General features: G+C 44.8%; 6 protein-coding genes across 8 annotated transcripts; all 6 read left to right on the top strand.

Moving 5' to 3' along the window:
• Positions 1 to 892: 892 nt before the first annotated feature.
• On the top strand, positions 893 to 1934 carry LOC129585517 (uncharacterized). The gene is made up of 3 exons (XM_055478227.1): positions 893 to 1366; positions 1507 to 1647; positions 1831 to 1934. The coding sequence occupies exons 1-3, from the start codon at positions 1207 to 1209 to the stop codon at positions 1932 to 1934; spliced, it is 405 nt and encodes a 134-aa protein (XP_055334202.1). The 5' UTR covers positions 893 to 1206.
• Positions 1935 to 2159: 225 nt separating this feature from the next.
• LOC129585548 (zinc finger protein 564-like) lies at positions 2160 to 7156 on the top strand. Its single transcript, XM_055478264.1, has 8 exons — positions 2160 to 2928; positions 3889 to 4208; positions 4239 to 4803; positions 4880 to 5005; positions 5239 to 5447; positions 5606 to 6046; positions 6243 to 6797; positions 6912 to 7156. Exons 1-8 carry the CDS (start codon positions 2547 to 2549, stop codon positions 7017 to 7019), a joined length of 2706 nt encoding a protein of 901 aa, XP_055334239.1. The 5' UTR covers positions 2160 to 2546; the 3' UTR covers positions 7020 to 7156.
• A 751-nt stretch (positions 7157 to 7907) lies between these two features.
• On the top strand, positions 7908 to 8231 carry LOC129585547 (oocyte zinc finger protein XlCOF14-like). The gene has a single exon (XM_055478263.1). The coding sequence runs from the start codon at positions 7908 to 7910 to the stop codon at positions 8229 to 8231; it is 324 nt and encodes a 107-aa protein (XP_055334238.1).
• Positions 8232 to 10258: 2027 nt separating this feature from the next.
• Positions 10259 to 14847, top strand: LOC129585462 (PR domain zinc finger protein 15-like). Of its 2 annotated transcripts, none has more exons than XM_055478145.1 (7): positions 10259 to 10636; positions 10761 to 10901; positions 11394 to 11765; positions 12202 to 12858; positions 13022 to 13263; positions 13387 to 13824; positions 14012 to 14847. In XM_055478145.1, the coding sequence occupies exons 1-7, from the start codon at positions 10483 to 10485 to the stop codon at positions 14591 to 14593; spliced, it is 2586 nt and encodes an 861-aa protein (XP_055334120.1). In that variant the 5' UTR covers positions 10259 to 10482; the 3' UTR covers positions 14594 to 14847. The 2 variants fall into 2 exon arrangements, with proteins under 2 accessions (XP_055334120.1, XP_055334118.1); XM_055478143.1 differs by having other exon boundaries at positions 12181 to 12858.
• An 815-nt stretch (positions 14848 to 15662) lies between these two features.
• Positions 15663 to 20297, top strand: LOC129585464 (PR domain zinc finger protein 15-like). 2 transcript variants are annotated; one of them, XM_055478148.1, is made up of 7 exons: positions 15663 to 16048; positions 16174 to 16314; positions 16782 to 17153; positions 17650 to 18303; positions 18423 to 18673; positions 18793 to 19230; positions 19418 to 20297. In XM_055478148.1, exons 1-7 carry the CDS (start codon positions 15892 to 15894, stop codon positions 19979 to 19981), a joined length of 2577 nt encoding a protein of 858 aa, XP_055334123.1. In that variant the 5' UTR covers positions 15663 to 15891; the 3' UTR covers positions 19982 to 20297. The 2 variants fall into 2 exon arrangements, with proteins under 2 accessions (XP_055334123.1, XP_055334122.1); XM_055478147.1 differs by having other exon boundaries at positions 17629 to 18303.
• A 360-nt stretch (positions 20298 to 20657) lies between these two features.
• On the top strand, positions 20658 to 25633 carry LOC129585461 (zinc finger protein 184-like). Its single transcript, XM_055478142.1, has 8 exons — positions 20658 to 20873; positions 21046 to 21333; positions 21468 to 21608; positions 22111 to 22482; positions 22793 to 23446; positions 23613 to 23857; positions 23998 to 24438; positions 24878 to 25633. Exons 2-8 carry the CDS (start codon positions 21180 to 21182, stop codon positions 25523 to 25525), a joined length of 2655 nt encoding a protein of 884 aa, XP_055334117.1. The 5' UTR covers positions 20658 to 20873; positions 21046 to 21179; the 3' UTR covers positions 25526 to 25633.
• Positions 25634 to 27534: the final 1901 nt, after the last annotated feature.

Genomic DNA, 27534 nt, shown 5'->3' with positions numbered 1-27534 from the left:
CGCAACCTTAAAATTACTTATTTAAAATTTTATTTCAATTGTTGTGACATACGCTAGTTAATCCAAGGCCCCAAACAGTCTAGGGAATCTCGTTGTCTTTTATACTGTGTAAATTTAATGCATAATCATTTTATAACCAAGCGTCACGTACAATGCTTTACAATGCTTTTCTAAAAATAAATAATAGGTTCTGTAACATTCGAAAAATTTGCTACCAGAAAGGGCAGATGAGATTCGGCCACAAAGAGTCAAAGACAATCGCACCCGCCCGTGGGTGCGCTAATTTAAAACTGATTAAATCGCTTCGGCAGGCAGCTACGTACTTTATCTGCAGACCTTGCAGGCTGCAGCCCCCGCTTCCCCACAGTGAAAGCGAGCCCTTTGAAAATCTTCTTTCAATCCTTTCATTTTCTTCCTCGAAACTGACTTTGAATGAGAAATTATTAAGCTCAAAGCTCCCAAATGACATACGCAAAGGTTTGAATTTAATTCCGTACGTGTAGTGTTTACTCTTTAGGCAGAATTGCGTTTCTGGCTGTCATTCTGTTGGGGACAGTGGTGGCGTGGGCGGGTTGGCAGTGGTGGGTTCTTGACTTTTCCCCATAGACTTCGTATGTTAAGCTTTTTTAAAATTTTCTCTGAAGTCTCAAATAGTTTAGAAAAACCAACCCGTTTCTGCAAATTTATGATCGCAGCGCTATCAAATGATCTATAGACACCAAAGTTTGGTTCACTGTGTCGTTTACAAAAGGGAGATACGAATGGAATTTTGCTAAGTCTTACGCTATTAATATATAGAGATTGCGTAGAATGTGGTTCACCCAGTGGTGCCTTGCAAGCGCTAGTGAATGTCGATTGTCGGGTGCCATGAGCAACGAGATGCTCACTGACCACCGGCCATCTGCGACGTACGGATAGCCCATGCAATTGTGGTGTATCACAACCACACTCCAGGTGGCAGTTGCTTTTGCCGTTTATGTTCATGCTTGGTGCGAGTAGAAACTAGAAAGAAAACCTCAGATGTCAGATCTCAGAGTTTTTTGTTATTTTCTTAGATTTTAATAATGAAGGTTGTGTTTAAAATTTTAATTGCTGATCCCACAAAATTTCCCTGAATTTCTCGGTTGTAGATGGCAGCGAACGCTCCTCAGACGATGAAAGCTTCGTTAACCGTTATTTAATCGAATAGCGCCTACCTGCGCCGTCATGGATCTTGATTGTTGTTTGCCAGGGTCGGAATCATCGGATCCCGAGTTGCTAATTCCGCGCCAGGAGGATCCAACATCGGGAAACTTTCCAAACGTACTAGCTTTAACCCAAGGGACGGAACGCGGTGTGACGCAGTGGCGACTGCATGAACGGCCCTGTATGTAACTATCTTCTCTTGCCTTCTCTGCAACAGTCTACACTCTACATGACAATAATACCAGTTGCCTGTTTCGGAGTTTTACGTCTCATTTTAATGGATTGGTTTACGTTTTTTACTGGTCTGCTCGTTTGCTGCAGATTGTGCTGTGTGCCAGCTGTTTTTGGAGGAGCCCTGTTGGCTGCATGCCAAGAGCATTCCTAATGGAAGCGTCGTTCCCTTCGCACTGGCCAGTTTGCCCAACATCTTGTGTTTGGATGTGTGCTCTAACTCCAGCACAGGTCGGCCATTCTTGTAAAATAATTGACTACCATACTGTTGACATGTTTTACTCGTTTGTAGTATAATAAAGTACATCTTACTAAAATAAATATCTCTCACAGAAAATTATAGAAGTATCTTAAGTTGCAGGTAGCTCTTACTGATTGACTACTTATTGTCATTGAGATTTATTTGTTTTGCAGTGTTTGTAACAGATGTGCACGAGGAGATCACGAGTGAAGCTTTATTGACAAATAAAGGGGGAACAAGGCTGCGTAATAGCAGGAAAGCAAGAACAAAGCAGTGATGGCTAAATAGCAAGTGTATGCTAAGTGGGTTCTTGAGCGTCTTCAAGGCGTGTAAAGAAGCAACTGGCGGCAAGCACGTGCTGTGTGCCATCAGCTGTGTGATGATGCGCAGACTGGACTCTATCCAACGCGAGCGTATGAACGCTGAGTCATACTGCGAGAGAGGAACGAGAGAGCAAGTGTGGCTCAGTGTATGCGCTGCGTATATCCGCTTCAGCGGATGAGTGCAGTGCAGCAGCACACGTACGTACAGCGAGAGAGGTGGTAACGGCAAGCAATGGTGCAAGTACGTCCTGTGTGGACCGTACGCACCAGGCGCAGTCGTACGCCTCTGACATGTTTTTTTCTGAATTCACTGTTGAGAAAACATTAACTCGAAATAGCGAAAAAATATCTAGATTCGAAAGATTCTTGCGGTTATTATTTTATTGTATCTGTAGTTGTTGTCCTGATGGTTGCTGATACGATTTGTCGGTTTCCCTTATTTTAAATGTTTTTTAACAATTAAATTTTTATATTAATCAAATGTCTAGACCGCTAGTTTTCTAGATTAAGTTTCGCGTTTTTCTGGATATCCATTTTTAAGCGTATTTTTACATTTCGTATTTTGCATGCCCTTCAGGGAAAAAGTGTTAGCCAAGCACAGTATTCCGCCGCAGACAATTTTTGGCCCGCTGGTTGCTGCAACGGCGGGAATCAGGAAAGAGAGCACGGTGTACGCATTTCCCAGTCCGGAGGATGGCCAGTTGCGTTTCTTCCAGCTGGACTCGGAGCTCTTCTCCAACTGGATGCGCTACGTGCGTTTCGCGGAGAATCCGGCGGAGGAGAATCTGGCCGTCTATCTCCGCGGATCGCAAGTCGTCTTCGTCAGTTTGCGGGCTATCTTCCCCGGCGAAGAACTGAAAGTCGGCTATTCTGCTAAATACGCCAGAACAGTCGGAAGCGGGAATGCGCAGATCGACAAACACGAATTCGATGATTTTTGTGTGAGAGGTAAGTGTGTTAAAAATTTGACTCGGTTTATCCAGGTTAATCTGGCAGTACAGTTTTTGTCGCACGGCTCTGGCCACTGGATTACCATGATCATCACTTATGAATCGCGAGTATATCGCATATTACTGTGTTGTCGAGTCAACTTGGCACCTTTTTGTACAGTGAGTTATACACTAAGCGGATACGACTCACTGTAAAAAAAGGTGCCAAGTTGACTCGACAACACAGTACTGTGCAAAGTTGTCCTCGTTTTTACTAGGTTTTTAATCTGGCATGCTAGTACGCTTTTTTGTAAGGTATTAACATGCTATGGCGCATGTACCACAGTACGAGTATTGCTTTTGGTTAACTTGTATGAGCTCCGGCACGCGTCTGTACGACGGTGCGGTTTGTCCTGTGTTAAGTGATTTATTACGAGTAATTCCATGCTGTAACACGCTGGGTTTTTACCTGATTCTGGAGGCAGAATCAGTCGATCGATATGTGAGCTAGCGAAATAAGATCTAATAAACTTGTGTTGAGATATCCGGATATTCGTGTGTTGTGGTGACCTTCGTAAAGACAACTAGGATAGTTATCTGAGCGGAAGTCGTGTGTGTGAGTCGGAAGTAACATCATCCGACTAAATCTGGGACAACAACATCGTCCTAGCAGGATCCTGAGTGTGTGTGTACGCGCGTGTGTGTAGGAAATATTAGTGCTAATATTTCCGAGGAGTTTCCATTATTGTACATCTAGAGCATATTCCATCTTTATTGCCTGAGTAAGGTTGGTCATCCTGCTGTACTTGTGAGTACAAGTACACCAGAGCATGTCAGTATACTTAATGCAGAACCTGTATGGGCAATTGACATGCTTTAGGCGAGTCGAATTTACGTATTGCCTAATGTCCTTTGTGTTATATTCTTTGCATTTTGCAAAATCTTTGCTGTAAATGATGTTTAATTGTGTGTTATACAGGTCTGGAGTCCGTGGAACACAACGAAAACGCTTATCCTCAAGTAGAAACTTGGTCATCTGTTAACACTGCTGGCTTGGACTGTGATTCACTTGTGCCCGGAAATGAAGAAAATTTTCTTCCGGATCCGCCAATCTCCGCCAGTACACTGCCCGGTAATCCGTTACCGGACAGCGCTGTTCGCACTAACCTGGATGATGCACCATTAGTGTCACTGTTCGAACTGTCCTGTTCGGATCAGATGAATAAGAAGCACGCTTGCGAGAAAACTGAGCCAACACTCTGTACAGATGCGCCAGACAATCTGCCGACTTACCAACAAGTATAGCCAGCTGTTCCGGGCCCGTGGAAACGGAAAAGAGGCCAACGACGGAAAATGGACACTGTAAACAAAGAGGATGGTCAGGAAAAGCTGAAACAGAAACGAAGCCGACCAGGAAAAGAGCAAGTTTTGGAGAGACGTGGTGATACACCATCGGCGGCAGAACATACGGAAGATTATACGAATTCATCTGTGCATGCACCTCCTCTGCCAACCAGCCATAAAGCAAACAATTTTCGAGTGGACACAAATGGAAGCGCGGCAAAGAGCATTGACGTTCATCCCGTACAAGCGAAGACGGTGCGCGAAAATTCCCCGGAGATCGCATACCATGCTCCGGTCCGGAAAACGGCATCTCCTAGCGAAGAACACCACAGTGCGGGCGCGGAAATTGTCTGCAGAAGAAGCACTCTTCGCTCGGCGAAGAAGGCCGCGGTTCCACCGGTGGAAACGTTGACCGTTCCCGGCCTGGATAACTGTGATCCAGGCGACGAGTTGGAGCTGATGGGAACCGGGAAGGGTTTGGGAATTGACAGTGATTCGGATTGGGCGGGTGAGGACGGTGTAGTGTCGGATGAGGATAATGATGAACAAGGTAAGAAACAATGTTTTGGAAACAAGCTTTTGTGGTGTTTTGATACGATGGTGAAAAGAGATTATGATGATTGTAGAATCTGATGAGGATATCTGTGATATGGACACCGATCGAAAATCTAGGCAGAGTAATGGCAAATGTCCAAGAATAACGAAAAAGGAGCAGTCCTGTATAAATAAAGTGCCTAATTCAAACACAAATGGTAAGATACGGTATCACGCATTTTTATTGGGGCGAAGGAAATACAGCTACTTACGCTAACAAATGTTTTTTGTGTCCGTTTAAATTTAATTTTAAGTATTTTTTTGCACTGGACTTTTTGTGATATAGTCGTATTAGATTACAGTCATTGTAGCATTTGGTTACAATTTCATGATCTTCGGAGCCATTTGGCACGAGCGGTCATCCAAAAGTTAAACATTTCTGATATTTTAGATTCATCGCCATTGCAGAAAGGTAGACCTCTGAGCCAGAGGAAGCCGGACGAGAAGGAGTGTCCAGTGTGCCACCTTGTGACCAGCAAATTAAATCAGCATTTAAACCGCGAACATCCAGACAATGCTGCCCGACTTCTGCAACATGCATGCACAACATGTGGAATGCGGTATCAGTCGTTGGAGCGCTTACGGACTCATATGACAGTGGTACGGCACTGCGCCGGTAATCGATAGGCAAATTTGTTAGTGTCAGTTTGTAATGTCTGTACCGGATTACCTGAAACCAGCAAGTAATATGCTTTCCCGGTGTGATTTGCGTAAATACATTTTACAATTCCATTACACTGTAGTGCACGTTGTTACAGTCTCATCCGACACGGGGCGAAAAACCAACGGCGGAATCGCGCCAAGCAGCGATGGAGTACATGCAGAAAACGGGAAGGATGCCGTATTTCTGCGTGAAATGCAGCCGATACTTCCTCAGCAAACCCGTATTGGATATCCATGAACGCGGCTGCCACCGCGCGCTGGAGGATGATCTTGAGCGAACCGAGCGGAAGTGTCCAGCGTGTGGCTTCACCGGGACCAGTTTCGGCCAACTGGCGCTGCACACGGCGAATCACGCGATCAAGGCCAGTGAGCGGAAGCAGTGCCTGCTTTGCGCCGAGCAGATCTTTGTACTCCAGACGCATTATCAAAGGAATCATCCAGAGTACCGAGAGATCGTGCCTAAAGACTGGCAGTTTGAGTGCCAGCAATGCGGAGAGAAATTTCTTTCCCAACCAAATCTGGACACTCATACGCGGGTAAGCCGGTCGTTTGTACGATACTATTCAGAACAATAACTACACAACTGTAAAATAAAGCATGTTCTAAGCTTTATTTTAAGCCTAATCGCGAACCTGAAGTCCAACCACAACTGGGTCCTCGTGCTTGTTAGTCGTATTGCGGCTTACATGATGAATTGTCGAGAGAGGATTAATTTGTTTTATCCCGTTACAGAAACATGAAAAATTCCAATGCATATATTGCGCCGTACAACTAGAGAATACTGAAGCCTTTACTGAACATCTCTCCGAGCATCAGAAAGACGGCTGCTTTCCCTGTCCAGTGTGTCCGCGGATATTCCCTCAGTATGCCGAGTTTCGCGAGCATTATCGATGTGAACACGACGCGAAGAGTGTTCTGGTGTGCGAAGTGTGTCAGGTCGTCTGTCGAGATAGAGGACGCTTGAAGGAACACGTTCAGACCCATAACAAGGATTACCGGTTCCCCTGCAATCAATGCAGGCAGCGGTTCCATACCGAACGCAATCTTCGCCGCCATGTCCGAAAGCAGCACGAAGGAAATCTCTCCAACAAGCCAACAGGAGCATCGCGGACTCGACGACAGCGGGAGTGTGAGGAATGTCCGGTGTGTCATCGTGCAGTGCAAAAATTAGACGCCCACCTGAACCGCAAGCATCCCGAGGATGCTGACAAATATCTGCAACATGCCTGCACGACGTGTGGAATGCGGTATCATTCCGCGCACAGTTTGCATATCCATGTGACAAGGGTACGGATAGTTACGTAATTATATGCTTCGTCGTTATTTTTCCGAACGAATGCACGTGGCTTGCTTTTCCTGCATGATCGGCGTATACTTACAGACATGTGACTATTATTGTAGTTTCATCCGGCACGAGGAGAGGAGCCAACGATCGAATCGCGTCAAGTGGCCATTGAGCTACATGCAGAAAACAGGAAGGCTATCGTACTATTGCCCACGCTGCAGTAAATGTTTCCCCAGTAAATCGGTACTGGATATTCATGAGCGCTGCTGCCACTGCGTGGTGGAAGATCATCAAACGCGACCAGAGCGGCAATGTCCAGCGTGTGACTTCACGGGGACGAATTTCGCCGAATTGGCGCTGCATACGGCAGGTCACGCCATTAAGTCCAGACTGTCCAGTGAGCGGAAACAGTGCCTCCTTTGCGCGAAGCAGGTCTCGATATTGCTCACGCATTATCAAAAGAATCATCCAGAGTACCGGGAGACTGTGTCCAAAGATTGGCTGTTCGAGTGCCAGCAATGCGCAGAGAAATTTCTTACCCAGCACACTCTGGATAGTCATATGCGGGTAAGCACATCGGTTGGTTGGCATATTAGTCAGCACGCGCACTCTTTCACTCATCGGAATTGCCCTCTTTCTTTTCTTTGCCCCTTCCTGTCTGTGACTGTGCTCCTGTTAACTATCTCCCGCAAATACAAACTAAGTGCTTAAACAAATTTCATTGCAACACTTCCTCTATGTTAGTCCACTCCTCGCGGCTCGATAGTCTTTTTCTCTTGGTTCTGTCTCATGAATTATGGCTACATAGTTTGGTGTTGTTTGACTGATTGTCGCATGTTAAAACTGACTCGTTTTTTCTCTCATTACAGTTCAGACATGAGAAAGGTCAGTGCATATATTGCGCCTTACAATTTGAGAGTACCAAAGATTTAAGCAGACATCTCCCCGAGCATCAGAAAGACGGCTCTTTTCCCTGTCCAGTGTGCCCGCGGACATTCCCTCAGTACGCGAAGTTTCGAGAGCATTACCGACACAAACACGACGCGAAGAGCGTGTTAGTGTGCGAAGTCTGTCAGGCTGTATGCCGAAGTAGTGTACGTTTGAATGTGCACATGCAGTCGCATAAGAAGGACTACCGCTTCCCCTGCACACAGTGCGGCAAGCGCTTCCATGCCGAACGATACCTCCGGGGTCATATCCGATGGGTGCACGAAGGGAATCTCAAAGAATACAAGAAAAACTATTATGCTAAGCGTAAGGAGAAGGAAAAACAGGGTCTGGTGGAGGCGTACAAAGATCCCCGAAGGAAACTGGCTTTCGAAGACTTTCCATACAAATGCCACGAATGCAAACTGGGATACGTGCGACGAAGCAAACTGATGCACCACGTCAAAGCCAAACACTCCGATATGGATCCGCATAGTGTACCGTTGTGAATGTTCGCGGCAGAATGGTCGGTTTATTTTTCTGTGAGGCTGTATTTTATTTCTGAGGATGTCACTGGAATCTCTCCAGACATTCGATTGTGTTTATGTCAAACTGTCTATTTTGATCTTTTTCTCGGGATAATGGCTAGCAGCACCTTCGGCAGATTTTATTAGTTAAATATTCTTAGTTTTCAAGCCGCCTGGTTCCCACTTTTGATTAATGCCGTCCTTATCCGCTGTTCGATCATTTTTGTACAAGTATTGTGCTAACAAAATTTGATATTGTTACGTGATAATGAACGCTAAGTGAAGGAGAAACAAGTTTCGGTGGAGGCTCACAAGGATATACGAAGGAATCTCGCTTTCGATAACAAAATCTTAAACTGTCTGAAATTGAAACAAAAATCACATGTGACATCTGTTGTGAGCGGCTTACAACGCGTTCCCACACGACCAGTGCCGAAACACTTCAATCCTTTTATTTTGTAGTATGAATCTTTTTTCCTGCCGGCTGTAGTCCGGCAGGAAAACCGCCCATCGCTGACCCGCGCGTTAGCGGTGCCATGGTGTCTCACGCCCAGCAGATCGCTTACACCTTGATCGATCTGTCGCTTACCGGTCTCGTCAACCCATACGTCGCCGTTACATACATTCATGAGGATTCAAGAGTGACGATTGGAGCTCCTAGCCTACACTGATTTAAAGTCGGTATGATCGATACACAAAATATGTACGTATATAAATATAGATATGTACGTAGAACCAAGCTGGCAAGTGGCAATGCATGGATGATATGGATTCGACTGTTGACGCGGTCCTGAAATGCGCAACTTCCGCGATCGAATTACACACAGTCCATAGAGCAGACAGCTTGAGAGGGCGCATAAGCCCACGGGAGTGATCCAGACTTTCTGCATGTTGTGGAGGTATTCAGCTGGAACAGCCTCCAGACAGTCCAAAGGCGATTTAATTAAGTGGACGATTTAATTAAGGCGACGAATTAGTGACGGTCTACGAATTTCCGTCGACGAAACGGCGGGTTACCATTGTAAGTTACCACCCAACTACGGTGTATCACAGGTAACCACATTGCACGTGGCAGTCGCTTTTGATTGCGTCCATGCAAGCTAGTGCCCTGCATCGGAGTCGAAAACTTCGTCCAGTCCGATCCGAACTAATAAATTTTTCTCCGAACCCAGTCCGACTCCGACCAAAATCATATCTGACCACTCCGATCCGTAAATATTTTTTACAAACTGAATCCAGTCCGATCCGCTCCGAAAATTTTTGTCATATTTATTTTTTTTGTCCCATTCCAGAAAAATCTATAATACATACCTATAATATCCGCTGCAACAATTAAAGATAGCGCACGCCAAGTTGTCGTCATCAAAATTTTCAATTTTCAAAATCTTCAGAACGTTTATTTAATTTTTATGTAATCTCCATTCTCCGTATAAATTTTGCGTCGTTTTAGCCATAGATTGCTCATACCTGGGCGTTTTTCGAGTTGCGAGTTCCGAAAATTTCGGTAATTTTGCCATCGCAAAAACCACAGTTGCTTTCACGTGTTAGTGGCATCTCCTTTAGTTCTCAACAAAAAAACTCATAAAAGTTGTACCTAATTCAGGTTTCTTTTTTTGATTGAACAAGCTTCGCCTCTAACAAATGGCACAGTAACTGAAGTTAACGTAATAGAAGTAGCTATGTTCAGTGCTTTACTGAGTCATACACTAAAGCTCGCGCGGAGCGCGCTGACGATGCATTTTGTCCTAAAAAATTATAGAAATTTATAAAAATTATTTGAAAATATACAATTTTATTTCGGATAATTCGGATTCCTAATTACATCCGAATCCGATCCATTCAGGCAAGCCTAAACTCCGAAACCACCCGATCCGAATTTTTTTAAAACAAATTGTCCAACTCGCCCGAAAATCGGAGTGGATTCGAGTGGTCTGGATTTACCAATCCGTTGCAGGGCTCTAATGCAAGCCTCTCGAAAATTTCAGTCGAGTCAAAACAGACTCCTGTTGAGTGTTGTCGGTGTTGATAATCGCGCAAACCGACAAAATATCCTGTGTTTCTTTTGTTCGCGTTAAACATTCCCTAAGAAAATCTTCCACAAATCTACGGATTTTAGTAACGTGCGCGTTGGGAGTAAGCGAGCCATCAAGCGATGGTATTCAGATTCAGCATCCGTTGTAACTGTTGCTGAGCCAGTTATCGATGCCTTGAACTGCCTTCGCAGTTTGTCATCATGGAGCTCGACTCCGTCGACTGCTGTTTGCTTGCAATGGATAGCGAGTCGGTCACTCCCGGCCAGAGTGCACCCTGGCAAGGTGTTCAAGATCGGCTAACTTTGCCGGAGGAATCTCATGGCCGTTGCATAGGCCACTGGCAAGAACGAATCTGTAAGTAACAAGTTGCTGTTATACATGTAGTGTTACTGTAACTGTGCCGTCGTTCGACTCGACGTCTCGAAGTCATTTCCATATTTTTGCTGTTTGGGCGAATGGTTTATTTATTTTCCTTTAGTTTGCGCTGTGTGCCAGCAGTTTCTGGAGGAGCCGTGTTGGTTTCATGCCAAAAGCGTTCCCAACGAGAGCGTGGTTCCTTTCGCACTGGCCAGTCTGCCTAAAATCTTGCGCCTGGATGTTTGCGCTGATTCCTCCACAGGTTGGTACTTGGTGTAGCAAAATTAAAAAAAATCACGAAACAGTGTTTTAATAAATAACTGTAATAAATTAATTTATTAATCTTATGTTTTATTTTCCTAGACTTTCCCTTTTTTATGTGTAGTTGTTTTTCTCATTCATGCCAAAATTGGCTTGCTTGATCTCGACGTAATTTGCAATATACTGTAATAAAAATTTAGTAGTACGGCAGCAGTAAAATTCAGTAAAATCCAGCAGGTCAAGCTTTACTCTAGTGTTTATACACTCGGAAACTGTTGAACGGAAATCCATCTTGGATAAAATACGATATTTTTTAAACTACAGAAAGTAGAACGGTGCGCGCTAGATTTGTAGAAAACACTTGCGACAATTTAAAAAAAACAAAATGTCTTATTTGATATAAGTTATTTGTTTATGAACTGTTGTAAGTACTGCTTATGTGCAACGGGCATCTAGTGACAGTTGCAATAGTGACAGTTGCGTCTGTGTGCAGGGAAGAAAGTGCTGGCCAATGTCCGAATTCCTCCTCAGACCGTTTTCGGCCCACTGGTGGCCCCGCTGGCGGAGAAAAGCAGCGATGCCTATGTCTGTGCATTTCCCAGCGCGGACGACGGTCAGCTGCGTTTCTTCCAGCTGGACTCGGAGCTCTTCTCCAACTGGATGCGCTATGTGCGTTTCACTGAGAATCCGGCGGAGAAGAATCTGGCCGTCTACCTCCGCGGATCGCAGATCGTCTTCGTCAGCGTCCGCACCATTTTGCCCGGCGAAGAGCTAAGGGTGTGCTATTCTGCTAAATACTCCCGAGCAATTGGATGCACGAATGTTCAGAGCGCAAAACAAGAGAACGAGAGCTTTTGTGTAACAGGTTAGTACAATAGTATGTAGAATACTTTTTATTATCGAATTGATCATTAGCATTGCAGCACCATTCTTATTGTTGTTTATGATTGGCTAAAATAACAAAATTTAAACAGCAGTAGCCCTGCATCGTTGGCAAGTGAACATGAACGAAAGCTAGCCAGCAGTTTTAACAAATTGCTATGTTGCGGCTTGCTTGTTGCCCAGTTTATTGCTTGAGTATCTTAAATGGTAAGTTTTTCTATTACTCCTTCATTTTAAGAATTCATGTTGTATTCTGATGATTACTGTTCGTGAAAATATAATTTTTTTATTAATGACTAACCTGTTAGCACGCCAGCTTCAGTAACTTGCTGTACAGATACAGTACGTATAATTGGTGTTGCATGATTTGTTGGTGAAATTTGTTTTGCTACGGGTAGTATTGCCGATGTCTTTTGCAGATATGGAGTATGGTGATCACAATGAAAATGCTCTGCCACCGACCTATCCCCAAAATCTAATGGAAACTGGCTCACATGTTGACACTTTTGAATGGGATGGCGATTCGTCAGGGACGCAGATGATCGAAAATAACGCAAGTGGCCTTCGGGATGTGCTGGTTTCTCCCCACATACGGCCCGCTAAATCGTTAGCTGCGCACAGCCTGAAAAGAGTTGGGGGTGTGAATGGAAGATTCCTGGCGAGCACATCCGCCTGTGCAATTCCCCCTTCTCCTCACTATGAAGCTGCAGATTTGGGAATGGACGACGGTGGAAGTGCGTCACCTCCGCCACCGAGTGGTAGCCGAGATGCACCACCGGTGACAGCACGTACGATGCGCGAGGACTCTCCCGAGATCGAATATCGTCCCCCATTCGGTACAGTCCAAGTTCCCACCGAAAGGCGCAACAAAGAAGAGCTTGAAATAAATGCAGAGACAGTTTCCAGAAGAAGCACCCTCCGATCAGCGGCCAGAGAAACTGTTACACTTTCACAACGGGATGGCTGTGATCAGATCGTCGAAACCGTTTCGCACCGGATTAAGGACAAACCCATCCGAGAAACGAACGTAGTGCGCATGGAGCCGTCCTGTTTAAATGGCGCGTCAAGCGGAAATGGTAAATAATGTTGCTCTATATCGTTGTCACGAATTACGCCTGTCAGCTCAGTGTGTTACGTGTTCAGACGTTACGTGTTACGTTAGCAATTCAGATGAATTTTACTTCGACCATGGAGATTAGCTATTGTGAGAGATGCGACAGTCCTCGTTCGTTGTTGCAGGTGACTTGGAAGTGACTGAATCCCCAGACGGACAGAGTTGTGCCTTCCGCGCAAGACGGAAGAATTTGTATGACGGAGGGATTCGCATGGAGTGCCCGGTGTGTCACATCGCGGTGTTCCAATTACGCGTTCATTTAAGCCAAGAACATCCGGAATATGCGTCCGAGGAGTTCAAGCATGCTTGTCAAACGTGCGGAATGCGGTATCGGACGATGCGCCGTTTGCGCGTCCATATATCAATGGTACGGCTGCTGCGGTTGACCCAGTACTTTATCTTATTAATTTTCAGCCGGGTATTTACACGTTCTTTTTCAGTACTACTGTATTGTTGTTGTGCATTATTTCTGTATTTGCATAATTCGTAGTTCCATTCGGTATGTGGAGCCGAAATAACCGCGGAATCGCATCAAGAGGCCATCGAGTACATGCGAGAAACCGGAAGTCTTTCGTATTTCTGTGCAGGCTGCAATAAGTATTTCGTGAATAAATCTTTATGGGCTATCCATGAGCTGTCACACCGAGCAGTGGAAGATTATCAAGCGCGGGCAGAACGAACATGTCCAGTTTGCGATTTCACGGGAGCCACTTTCGCCGAACTGGCGCTGCACACGGCCGATCACGCTATCAGCCCCAAGGACAGGAAACAGTGTCTTCTCTGCCCGCTGCAAATTGTTCAACTGTCGGCGCATTACAAAAAGTATCACCCGGAATACCGGGAACTTGTATCTAAAGATTGGCAGTTTGAGTGCCAGCAGTGCCGAGTGAAGTATCTTTCCAAGATTCACTTGGACGCCCATCTGCGGGTAAGGTCATTGGTGTGCCAACTGCTAAGTAATGAAATACTCTGTAGTTTAGTATGGTAAGGTTTTGGTGTGGTGCTCAACGAGGTTTTTCTTCAGCTGTGATGCTCAATTAATTATTCCTCATTTACAGTTTGCTGGTAATAAAGGCGAAATTTTGTCAGGAATAATTTCTCCCGTCTTTTTGCAGACTCATAGTAATTATAAATGCGTATATTGCGCCCTGCAGTTCGATACTGGCAATGCGCTGAGAGTCCACAATCTAACCCATCAGAAAGACGGTGTCTTTCCCTGTCCCATGTGCCCACGGACGTTCCCCTTGTACAGGCCGTTTCGTAAGCATTACCGAAAGAACCACGACGTCAAGAACGTGTCAGTCTGCGAAGTATGTCAGTTCGTGTGCAAAAATAAGGTTCGCTTAAAGTTGCACATGCAGTCGCATAACCAGGATTACCGGTATGCCTGCACCCAGTGCGGGAAGCGCTGTAAGGCTGAACGATATCTTCGAAATCATGTCCGACGGGTGCACGAAGGGAAACACATGGAATCTGAGAAAAATAAGTACAGTAAGCGCAAAGAGAAAGAAAAGCAGGGCTTGCTCAAGCCTTACGCAGATCCCCGAAGGAAATTTCCGTTCGAAGGTTTCCCCTTTAAATGCCACGAATGTAAGCGGGGATACTTGCTGCGAAGGTCACTGATGGATCACGTCAGAGAAAGACATCCTGAACTGGATCCGCAGAGCGTACCGGTGATGATGTTTGCGGAGGAATAAGCTTTCAAATTGCTGAAATTAACTCACACGATTCACGTTTCGTGTGCAGTTCTGTGTAAACTATATTTTTGATTCCTTCGACCATGTTGACTATCAAGTTTTAGCAACTCGTTGTCTCAGAATTACTATTACAGTACTACTTACGTTGTCTCACAACAGAAGTCTCAGAATATTTTCAAGGTGGGTATATATACCCACCTTGATATTTTGGTACTTTCATGATGTTCGGGAACAGTAAAGATATGCATGCATTTGCATCCATTGCTTGTATTTTGTGTTTATTATTCATGTATATGCTTGCTAAAAGAATTAAACTGGCTAAAATTTAAAAAAAAACTTATCGTAGATGATGATCGAAAGTTCGTTCCGCTGTAGATACCTGTTTAATTGTAAGTGTGAAGCAATGTTGTCGCGCTTCACGCCTGAACTTTTTCGTAGATATTTTTGTACATGGTTGGTGTAAATTTATTTAACAAAAAGCTGAAAACTGCTGAAATTTAAACAAAAATTGACGTAGATTATGGTTAACTGAAAATCTACACATGCACTATATGTTGTAATCGGCTTACAACGCGTTCCCACAGGACAAGCGTAACTACGAACGACTTCCGGCCTTTCATTTTTTGTTATGGACTGACACTTCGGCTGCATTCGGGCAGGAGCACCCATTTCTAATCTACGAGTGGCTCATCGACATTTCGTCGACCACTCGAGTAACACTTCGTCAACCGTCACAAAAATCGGCGGCTAGGAAAACCTGAGAGAACTGAGAAACGGAAGTGACCCCGGCTTTCTGAATGTTGCGGAGGTAATCAGCTGGAACAGCATCCAAACAGTCCAAAGGCGAAAGTGTACGATTTAATTAAGGCGACGAATACGTGACGCCTGACGGTCGACGAAACGCGGCGCGCTACCGTTTTAGGTTACCACCCAGCTGTGGTGTATTACACGTAACCACATTGCAGGTGGCAGTCGCTTTTGATTACGTGCATGCAGCCTCTCAAAATTGTCAGTCGAGTTAAGCCTGTTAAGTACCTTTGGTATATTAAATACCTTTGGTTGAGTCGACAGAATGTTTCTGTTGAAAATCGCGCAAACCAACAAAATATCCTGTGTTTCTTTTGTTCGCGTTAAACATTCCCTAAGAAAATCTTCCACAAATCTACGGATTTTAGTAACGTGCGCGTTGGGAGTAAGCGAGCCATCACGCGATGGTATCTAGATTCAGCCTCCGTTGTAACTTGCTGAGCCAGTTATCGATGCCTTGGAACTTCCTTCGCAGTTTGTGACTGTTTGTCATGACGGAACTCGACTCCGTCGACTGCTGTTTGCCTGCAACGGATAGCGAATCGCTCGCTCCCGGCCAGGGTGCACCGTGCCAAGGTCTTCAAGTTCGGCTGATTTCGCCGGAGGAATCTCAGGGCCGTTGCGTAGGCCATTGGCAAGAACGAATCTGTAAGTGACAAGTTGCTGTTGTACATGTAGTGTTACTGTAACTGTGCCGTCGTTCGACTCGATGTCTCAAGTCATTTCCATATTTTTGCTGTTTGGACGAAGGGTTTATCTAATCATTCCTTTAGTTTGCGCTGTGTGCCAGCAGTTTCTGGAGGAGCCCTGTTGGTTTCATGCCAGAAGTGTTCCCAACGAGAGCGTGGTTCCCTTTGCACTGGCCAGTCTGCCTAAAATCTTGCACCTCGATGTTTGCGCTGATTCCTCCACAGGTTGGTACTTGGTGTACTCGTAGCAAAAATTATAAATGAATCGAAACAGTGTTTTAATTTATTAATCTTATGTTTTATTTTTCCCTTTTTTATGTGTAGTTGTTTTTCTCATTCATGCCAAAATTGGCTTGCTTGATCTCGAAGTAATTTGCAATATACTGTAGTAAAAATTTAGTAGTACGGCAGCAGTAAAATTCAGTAAAATCCAGCAGGTCAAGCTTTAGTGTTTATACACTCGGAAACTGTTGAACGGAAATCCATCGTAGATAAAATACAACATTTTTTAAACCACAGAAAGTTGAACGGTGCGCGCTGAATGTTTTAGAAAACGCCTGCTTGCGACAATTTATAAAAAACAAAATATCTTATTTGATATAAGTTATTTGTTTATGAACTTTTGTAAGTATTGCTTATGTGCAACGGGCATCTAGTGACAGTTGCAATACGCATTGCCGCGTCTGTTGCAGGGAAGAAAGTGCTGGCGAATATCCGAATTCCGCCTCAGACCGTTTTCGGCCCACTGGTGGCTCCGTTTGCGGAGAAATGCAGCGATAACTATGTCTGTGCATTTCCCAGCACGGACGACGGCCAGCTGCGTTTCTTCCAGCTGGACTCGGAGCTCTTCTCCAACTGGATGCGCTATGTGCGTTTTACTGAGAATCCTGCGGAGAAGAATCTGGCTGTGTATCTCCGCGGATCGCAAATCGTCTTCGTCAGTGTCCGTACCATTCTGCCCGGCGAAGAGCTAAGGGTGTGCTACTCTGCTAAATACTCCCGAACAATTGGATGCACGAATGTTCAGAGCGTAAAACAAGAGAACGAGAGCTTTTGTGTAACAGGTTAGTAGGTAAAATATTTCGTATTATTGAATTGACCACTGCTCGTACACCGCAGGAGCAGTCCGGGTATTGTTTATGATTATTGATTGTGAAGTAGACAGGTAATCCATTAAGAGCTAAAATTGCCATCATAGCGTGGGAATTTAAACCTGGCTAAAATAGCAAAATTCAGACAGCAGTATCCCTTCGGACTACATTGGCAAGTAGAAACAAACGGAAGCTAGCAAGCAGTTTTAACATATTGAGTTTTAAGTATGTTGCTGCTTTCTTGTTACCCAATTTATTGCTTGAGTATCTTAAATGGTACAGTAAGTTTTTCTATTACTCTTTATTTTACGGAATTCATTTTGTATTCTGATGATTACTGCCTGTGAAAATATAATTTTTCGTTGATGTCTCACCTGTTTGGTGTACGTATAAACTTTGTAATTAATGTTGCATGATTTGCTGGCGACATTTGTTTTGCTACGGGCAGTATTGCCGATGTCTTTTGCAGATATGGAGTATGGTGATCACAATGAAAATGCTCTGCCACCGACGTCTCCCCAAACGCCAATAGAAACGGGCTCACATGTTGACAGTTTTGAATGGGATGGCGATTCATTGGGGACGCAGATGATCCAAAATAACGCAACTGGTCTTCGGGATGTGCTGATTTCTCCCCACATACGGCCCGCTAAATCGTTAGCTGCGCACAGCCTGAAAAGAGTTGAGGGTGTGAATGGAAGATTCCTGGCGAGCACATCCGCCTGTGCAATTCCCCCTTCTTCTCACTATGAAGCTGCAGATTTGGGAATGGACGACGGTGGAAGTGCGTCACCTCCGCCACCGAGTAGTAGCCGAGATGCACCACCGGTTACAGCACGTACGATGCGTGAGGACTCTCCGGAGATCGAGTATCGTCCCCCATTCGGTATAGCTCCAAGTTCCCAGCGAAAGGCGCAAGAAGGGCTTGAAAGAAATGCAGAAACAGTTTCCAGAAGAAGCACCCTTCGATCAGCGGCCAGAGGAAGTGTTACACTTGCAGAAGGGAATGGCTGTGATCAGATCGTCGAAACAATTTCGCACCGGATTAAGGACAAACCCGTCCGAGAAACGAAGGCAGCTGGAATGGACCTTTCCCATGTAAATGGCGCGTCGAATGGAAATGGTAAATTATATTGTTCGCCATCATTGTCGCGATTTACGCCATTCAACTGTGTAAACATGTTGCGATGAATTATACTAGCTGGCGTGAGAGATGCGACAAATTCGCGTTCTTTTTTGTAGGTGACTTGGAAGTGAGGGAATCCCCCGAAACTGCAGGCAGACAGAGTCGTGTCTTCCGCGCAAGACGGAAGAATTTGTATGACGGAGGGATTCGCATGGAGTGCCCGGTGTGTCACATCGCAGTCTTCCAATTACGCGTTCATTTAAGCCAAGAACATCCGGAATATGCGTCCGAGGAGTTCAAGCATGCTTGCGAAACGTGCGGAATGCGGTATCGAACGATGCTTCATTTGCGCCTCCATGTATCAAGGGTATAGCTGCTACGATTGAGCCCAATACTTTGTCCTTTCAGCTCTTTAATTAAAGTTCTTTTTCGGTACTACTGTATTATTGTTGTGCACAGTTTCCTGTATTTGTGCTGTACTCGTAGGTGCATACGGTGTGTGGTGCTGAATTGACCGAGGAGTCGCGTCAAGAGGCCATCGAGTACATGAGGAAAACCGGAAGGGGGTCGTTTTTCTGTGCACGCTGCCTGAAGTATTTCGTGAATAAATCTTTATTGGATATCCATGAGCTATCACACCGTGTGCTGGAAGATTATCAAGCGCGGCCAGAACGAACATGTCCCGTTTGTGATTTCACGGGAGCCAGTTTCGCCGAACTGGCGCTGCACACGGCCGATCACGCTATTAGCCCCAAAGACAGGAAGCAGTGTCTTCTCTGCCCGCTGCAAATTTTTAAGCTTTGGACGCATTACAAAAGGTATCACCCGGAATACCGGGATCTTGTATCTAAAGATTGGCAGTTTGAGTGCCAAGAGTGCCAGATGAAGTTTCATTCCAAGGTTCACTTGGATGTCCATATGCGGGTAAGATCATTAGTACTCTGTATGCTAAGTGATGAAATAGTTTAGTGAGGTAAGGTTTTGCTGTGGTCCTCGGCGAGGTTTTTCCCCAGCTGTGATGCGTAATCAATCATTCTTGATTTACAGCTTACTTGTAGTCAAGTCGTAATCGCGTCTTCTGTCAGGAATAATTTCTCGGGTGTTTTTGCAGACTCATAGCAAATATAAATGCCTATACTGCGCCCTGCCGTTCGATACTGCCCCTTCACTTACTGTCCACAATCTAACGCATCGGAAAGACGGTGTCTTTCCCTGTCCGATATGCCCGCTGACGTTCCCCCTGTACCAGCCGTTACGAGTGCATTACCGAAAGACCCACGACGTCCAGAGCATGCTGGAGTGCGAAGTGTGTCAGTTTGTGTGCCGGGGTAGGAAGGGCTTGAGGATGCACATGCAGTCGCATAACGACGATTACCAGCACGCCTGCACTCAGTGCGGAAAACGCTGTAACGCCGCACGATATCTTCAAAATCATATTCGACGGGTGCACGAGGGGAAACACCGAGAATCCGAGAAAAAGAAGTACAGTAAGCGCAAAGCAAAAGTGCCTTACACACACCCGCAAAGGAAGTTTCCCTTCGATGATTTCCCCTATAAATGCCACGAATGTAAGCGGGGATACGTGCGGCGAAGGGCATTTATCGATCACATCAGGGAAAACCATCCTGAAATGGATCCGCAGAGCGTACCGGTGATGACGATTGCGGAGGAATAAAGCTTTACAGACTGTTGAACTTGAAAAATCGCACGATTCATGTTTCATGCGGAGTTCCGTGTGAACTGTATTTTTTGATTCCTTCAACCATTTTTTTATTCCTGTCAAATTTTAGCAACTCGTTGCCTCAGAATTACTACTAATGATTACCATGATGTTGAGTACAGAGATGCATACATTTGCATCAATTGCTTGTATTCATTTATTATACATATATATGTTTTGCTTGCTTAAAAAATTAAACTGGCTAAAAATTAAAAAAACCTTTCGTAGATGATGATCGGAAATTCGTTCCGCCATGGATACCTGTTTAATTGTAAGTTCGAAGAATGCTGTCGCGCTTCACGCTTGAACTTTTTCGTAGATAAGTATTTATGAGCTTGGCTGCCAGTGTATGTTGCTTAAGTAGATGTTGGTTTACTGAAAATGTACACATGGGACATCTTTTGTGGTCGGCTTACAATGTGTTCTCACAGGACAAAGTGTGTAACTGTGTAACTGCCAACCACTTCCGGACTTTTATGTTCTATTCTGTACTATACCTTCTGCTGCAAACTGCAGTCCGGCAGGAATACCACCCATCGGTGACCTCAAACACTTCGTCAGCCGTCACAAAAACGACGGGTAGGAAAATCTGAGAAAACTAAGAACCGGGACTGATTCAGGCTTTCTGGAAGCTGCGGGGGTGTTCAGTGTTCAGCTGGAACAGCCAAAACGCGATTTTATTAGTGAGATCGAAGACTATCGCGATTTTATTAGTGGGATCGAAGACTATCGTGATTTTATTAGTGAGATCGATTTTATTGGTGAGATTACTCCGACCGACGAAGCGGCGGGACACCATTGTAACTTGCCAGTTACCACTTACCACCCAACTATTGATGTATCACAGGTAACCACATTGCAGGGGCAGTCGCATTTGGTTCTTTGTAACAAATGGTGCGAGTCGACAGACTGCTCACTAGTTCTGTGAGGGCATAATACAAAATATCCCGGGTTTCTTTTGTTCGCGTTAAACACGGTTAAACTGTTAAACATTCTCTAAGAACATCTACAATCTACAGATTCTTCCGCGAATCTACAAATTTTGCCAACTCACACGTTGAGAGTAAGCAAGCCATCATTCGATGGTATCCAGGTTCAGTACTTCTATCTGTTGTGACTGGTGCTGAGCCAGTTATCGCGTCCCTTCGTCATCATGGAACTGGACTCCATCGACTGCTGTTTGCCTGCCACGGACAGCGAGTCGCTCATTCCTGACCAGGATGAACCGTGGCAAGGACTTCAGAATCGGCGAATTTCACCGGAGGGATCTCGTGCTAGCTGCGTACGCCATCGGCAAGAACGAATCTGTAAGTTGCTGTTACAGTGTTACTTACCAATTCCGTCGTCCGACCCATCGTTTCACGGTTCAGCCACTCTCGTTGCCAGTTCATTTCCATCTGTTTGCTGTTCTTGTAAAGGGTTTATCTATTCATTCCTTTAGTTTGCGCTGTATGCCAGCAGTTTTTGGAGGAGCCTTGTTGGTTGCATGCCAAAAGCGTTCCCAATGAGAGCGTGGTTCCCTTCGCACTGGCCAGTCTGCCTAAAATCTTGCACCGGGATGTTTGCGCTGATTCCTCCACAGGTTGGTGCTTGGTAGTGCATTTTGGTGCTTGGTAGATTCGGAGTTTGCATCGCTGCAGAATATTACAAAAAATCAGCGAAGTGCTTTAATAAATTACTATTATGCATTATTTTTTAATCAAATGTGTTTTATTTTTCCCATTTTTATGTGCAATTGCGTTTGAAATTTACGCCTTGAAAAATTAACTTGCGTGGATGCATTGAAATAAAATTCAGCAATACTACTCGTACAGTACATTATACATACCTAATAACGTAGGACTGTCAGCAAGTTAATGTTATAGTACTTTATAAACTCGAAAAGCGTTGAAAGAAAACCCTATCGCAGATAAAATATAATGCTTTTAAACTATGTAAAGAAGAAGGGTGTGCGCTGATATTTTGCGTGGGTGGTATCATAATACCGTATTTTGCGAAAACACATGATCAAATAAGTTATTTGTTTATGAAATGCCGTAAGTAGTATTTCTAACTGCGCATTACGGCCATTACGTCTGTTGCAGGGAAGAAAGTGGTAGCGAATGCTCGAATCCCGCCTCACACCGTTTTCGGCCCCCTGGTGGCTCCGCTGGCGGAGAGATGCAGCGAAACATATGTTTATGCATTTCCCAGCGCGGAAGACGGCCAGCTGCGTTTCTTCCAGCTGGACTCGGAGCTCTTCTCCAACTGGATGCGCTACGTGCGTTTCACTGAGAATTCGGCGGAGAAGAATCTGGCCGTTTATCTCCGCGGATCGCAAATAGTCTTTGTCAGCGTTAGGAACATTTTGCCCGGCGAAGAACTGAAGGTCTGCTATTCTGCTATATACTCCCGAACAATTGGATGCGCGAATGTCCAGAGGGTAAAACAAGAGAGCGGAAGCTTTTATGTAACAGGTTAGTATGTAAAATATTATCGAATTGATTACTAGCAATGCATCAGCAGCAGTATTGAATTTTGACTATGCTGCGGCTTTCTTGTTATACAATTGAATGCTTGAATATCTTTACTGGTAAGTTTTGCTACTACGCCTTCATTTTAAGGACAGTTTGTATTCTGATGATTACTGCCTGTGGAAGTTTGAAAATTTATATTTTTTCCTTTTTGCACTTTTTTAACTTGCTGTACAGATACAGTACGTATTATCGATGTTGCATGGTTTGCTGGTGAAATTTGTTTTGCTAGTATTGCCGATGTGTTTTGCAGGTATGGAGTATGATGATCATAATGAAAATGCACTGCCACCGACCTCTCCTCCAACGCCAATGGAAACCGGTTCACATGTTGACACTTTTGATTGGGATGGCGATTCGTTTGGGACGCAGATGATCGAAAATAATGCAAGTGACCTTGGGGATGTGCTGATTTCTCCCCACATACGGCCCGGTGTATCATCAACCTTGCGCATTTTCGACGGAGGCGAAAGTGCTCCACCACCGGTCAATGGATGCCTGGCGAGCGCATCCGCTTTTGCGATTCCCTTTCCTGCTCTCCATGAATCCGCAGATTTGCGAATGGACGACGATGGAAGTGTGTCATTTTTGCCGGCGTGTAGTAACAGCGGCTCACTTCCGATTAAAGCAAACACCATGCGCGAAGGCTCTCCAGAGATCGAGTTCCGTCCCCCATTCAGTAAAATCCAATCTCCCCGCGAAGACCGCAGTAAAACCGAGCCTATGACAATCTCACGAAAAAGCACCCTCCGATCAGCCAGGAAAATAATGCTGGCAGAATCTGATGTGGATTATTGTGACCAGCTCGTCCTGGCAAATTCTGACCGGGTTATTGACAAACCCATCCGCGCAACGAAGATCGTGCGGATGGAGCCGTCCCATTCTAATGGCACTCCAAAGGGAAATGGTAAATAATATTTGTTCTGCATCATGGTGACCAATTACACTGGAATGTGACTGGATTCAACGAAATAGATGTGTTCACGTTAATTTTATGTTGGCCCAGGAGTCAATTCCCTCGTTGGCAGCGCTTCATACTTAGCTATTTATGGTCTCATATTCGATCGTTGCAGGCGACTTTGAAAGTGCTGAAACCCCGGAAATTGCCGACCGACAGAGTTCGACATTCCCGGCACGGCGGAAGAATCCACGTAAAGCAAAAACGGAGTGCCCGGTGTGCCACATTCTGGTGCCTAAATTACGGGCCCATTTGAGCCAAGAACATCCGGAATATGCGTCTGAGGATTTCAATCATACTTGCGAAACGTGCGGAATGCGGTATCGCTCGATGTTTCGTTTACGCAGGCATATATCAATGGTACAGCTGCTACGGTTAAACAGTAAACAACCTGATGCTTTTTTCTGATTCCATCCGAGTAACGTCTGTTGTCAGTAATATTGTGATATGGTTGTGTGATGTGTACGTGTAACAAGAGTATAATAATGCTCTACTCATAGATGCATGCGGCACGTGGAGCTGAAGTAACCGCGGAATTGCGTCAAGAGGCCATCGAGTACATGCAAAAAACTGGGCGTCTTTCGTTTTTCTGTACAGCCTGTCAAAAGTATTTCCTGAATAAATCTTTATTGGATATCCATGAGCTCTCACACGGAGTACTGAACGATTCTCAAGCGCGGCCAGAACGAACGTGTCCCGCTTGCGATTTCACGGGAGCCAGTTTCGCCGAATTGGCGGTGCACACCGCGGATCACTCGATCCACGCCAAAGAGAGGAAGCAGTGCCTATTCTGCCCCCAACAAGTTTTTACATTGCCGAAGCATTATAAAAAAAATCACCCGGAGTATCGGGAAATTATTGCTAAAGATTGGCTGTTTGAATGTCTGCAGTGCAGAGTGAAATATCTTTCCCAGCATCATCTCGACGTCCATAATATGCAGGTAAAGTAATTAATACACATTTACACGTTAACAGTTATGTTAAGCCACATAATTAATTATTGTTAAGCTCGGCTGCCTCTGTAAGGTTTTGTGTAACAATTTGCTTGCAGTGAAATTAGTACTTACAACTTACTTACTTTGACGATTTCCCATTCCGGACATTTTCACAGTATGGAGTCACGTACCGGACACCAGAGACACGGTGTTCTCCGTGTTGTTCCACCTGACAACGACTTTTCAAAAATTAAATGCGTGACCATTATTGTTTTCTATTCCAGCTTGTACACGAGATTAACAAAAAAATTAAGAAGTTTATCTACAGTGGAACAATGCAGAAAATACCGTGTCTTTGATGTCGCGTACGCGAATCCGTATTGTGAAAGCGTCCGCAATGCAAAAAACATCGAAGTATTAATTAATTTATCCCGTCCTTTTGCAGGCTCATAATAAATATAAATGCATATACTGCGCCCTGCAGTTCGATACTTACGCTGCACTTGGTGTCCACCATCAGACGCATCAGAAAGACGGCGTCTTTCCCTGTCCCATGTGCCCACAGACGTTCCCCCTGTTCAAACTGGTTCGCAGGCATTACGAAAAGAGCCACGACGTCAGGAGCGTGTTGGTGTGCGACGTTTGTCAGTGTGTATGCCGGAATAAGATTCGCTGGAGGATACACATGCAGTCGCATAACAAGGATTTTCGGCACGTATGCACCCAGTGCGGGAAACGATTCAAGGCCAAACTGTATCTTCGAAATCACATCCGAAGGGTGCACGAGGGGAAACACAAAGAATCCGCGAAAAATAAGTACAGCAAACGTAAAGAGAAGGAGAAGCAGGGCTTTCTGGAGGCGTATCAAGATCCGCGCAGGAAATTCTCCTTCCAGGAGTTGCCTTACAAATGCCACGAATGCAAGCGGGGATACGTGCTGCGAAGGTCACTGGTGAATCACGTCATAGATAAACATCCAGAAGTGGATCCGCAAAGCGTACTGAAGACTGGGAGCTGTATGGATATCCGTACATTTGTATCAATTTTAAAGAAACCTATCGTAGATGATGAACGAAAATGCGTTTCGCTATAGATAACTGTTGAATTATAAGTGTGAAGCAATGTTTTCGCGCTGCAGGTTTTCTCGTAGATATTTATGTGTGGCTGTTGCCAATTTGTTCTGTTTAACAAAATGCTGAAAAGCGGCTGAAATTGAAGCAAAAATCAACGTAGATGATGGGTAACTGAAAATCTACACATGTGATATCTATTGTGATCGGCTTACAACGCGTTCCAACAGGACAAGTGCAACTACCAACCACTTACGGCCTTTTATTTTCTTCTATTTGGAACAGTCCCTTCGGCTGCAGTCCGGCAGAAAAACCGCCCATCGCTAACCTGCGAGTGGCTCACCGACACTTGATCGACTAACACTTCTCGACCGTCACAAAAGTGACGGCTTGGAAAACCGGAGAAAACTAGAAAAAGGGAGTCATCCAGGATTTCTGGATGTTGTGGGGGTGATTTAATTGGTGACGGTCGACGAAAAATTCCGCCGACGAAACGGCGGGTCATCATTGTAAGTTACCACCAGACAGTGCGGTGTATCACAACTAACCACTTCCAGGTGGCAGTCGCCTTTACTTGCACTTCTTTATCGCACTACGAGTATCTAAATGTTTAGCTGCTAAAGATCGACTCAACAGTGCCAACCAAAAAATCATCCATCCAGTGGCCGACACTGCTAAACATTTGGACACTCGAGTGTCGACATTGTTGATAATCGCGCACACCTCACAAAATATACTGTGTTTCTTTGCGTTACACACTCTCTAAGAATTTCTTCCACAAATCTACGAATTTTAGTAACTCGCGCGTTGGGAGTAAGCGAGCCATCAAACGATGGTACCCAGACTCAGCCTCCGTTGCAACCATGTTGCATCTAGATACTGCAAGTGGCCTTTGTATTATCAGTTATGGACCAGTCTATACGCTATACTCCGTCCGTAATTACCCTGCAGGAAAACTCTCCCCCCTTATTGTGTCTAAGTAGTGAGTGACTGGGTGCAGTCGTCCAGCAGATACCTATTACCTAGATTACACCGCGTTCAGTCCATTTATTCTCAGCGTTTACGAATTACGGAAGTACGTTCATCAGGAGCTCGAAGCCTCAAATACGCAACGTCCGGAACAGAAACACAAGAGTCGCAAGGTGTGAGAGGGCTTGTAAGGTCGCGGGAGGGTGCTGCAGAGAGGTTCATCCGGAAAATCGTCCAAAGTCTTCCAGTGACGATCGGCGAATTTCCATTTCCGACGAAATGGCGGGTCAGCAATGTAAGTTTACTTAACAGACGTTACGGCGTGTATCACAATCAACCTCAGTCCAGGTGTCAGTCGCTTACGCGCCTGCAAATCTTGATTCAAAATGTGCTCCATGATAACAAATTCTCGAGTATTTACATTTACATTTTACAATAGTCCGGTTCAAAATAGACCGGAAATTTAGTAAATCCTGGCAATTGTGAGAATTCTGCAAAGCTGAGTAACGCACGAGATAAGATAAGCGCTCATAACTGGTCCATATTGCGATGAGGTGTCTTTTGCACGTTTGTATCCACGCCCCAAATATTCGTAAATGTTGCTCTAGAAAAAGCTACTCGAGAGTAGAAAATTCGAGCGTCAGAGTCGCCAATTTGGATATTTCTCATGCAGACTCATGTGCACACATTTTATGCTTACATTTCACTGCGATATTCCGTAATCGTACACCTCAGTAATTATCCATTAATAAGTACTCTAACGCCTATCGGGTATCGTCGACACTGCTACGTGCACAATCGTAATAACTGATTAATAACATTATAATTAGTGTTAATTGCTCATCCAAACACATTCTGGTAGCGTAAACCAGAAAGTGCGCGTAGGGCACATAAGTCTCTAACATAACTTATAAGTTACTACGACGTGTTAAAATGACTAATTAAAATTAATTAATTAATAACGGGTTCATTAGAATTTAAAATTTGCGGATAAATGGTGTACACTGTATAAAGTATTGATTAATTCGCTGACCGGCTGACGTTTATTAACTTGCAACATTAG

This window comes from Paramacrobiotus metropolitanus, unplaced genomic scaffold (assembly GCF_019649055.1).
Source record: "Paramacrobiotus metropolitanus isolate TYO unplaced genomic scaffold, Prichtersi_v1.0 Parri_scaffold0000017, whole genome shotgun sequence".
Taxonomy (NCBI): Eukaryota; Metazoa; Tardigrada; class Eutardigrada; order Parachela; family Macrobiotidae; genus Paramacrobiotus; species Paramacrobiotus metropolitanus.
The sequence above is the reverse complement of the archived record's forward strand: the minus strand, read 5'-3'. Positions and strand labels throughout refer to the sequence as shown.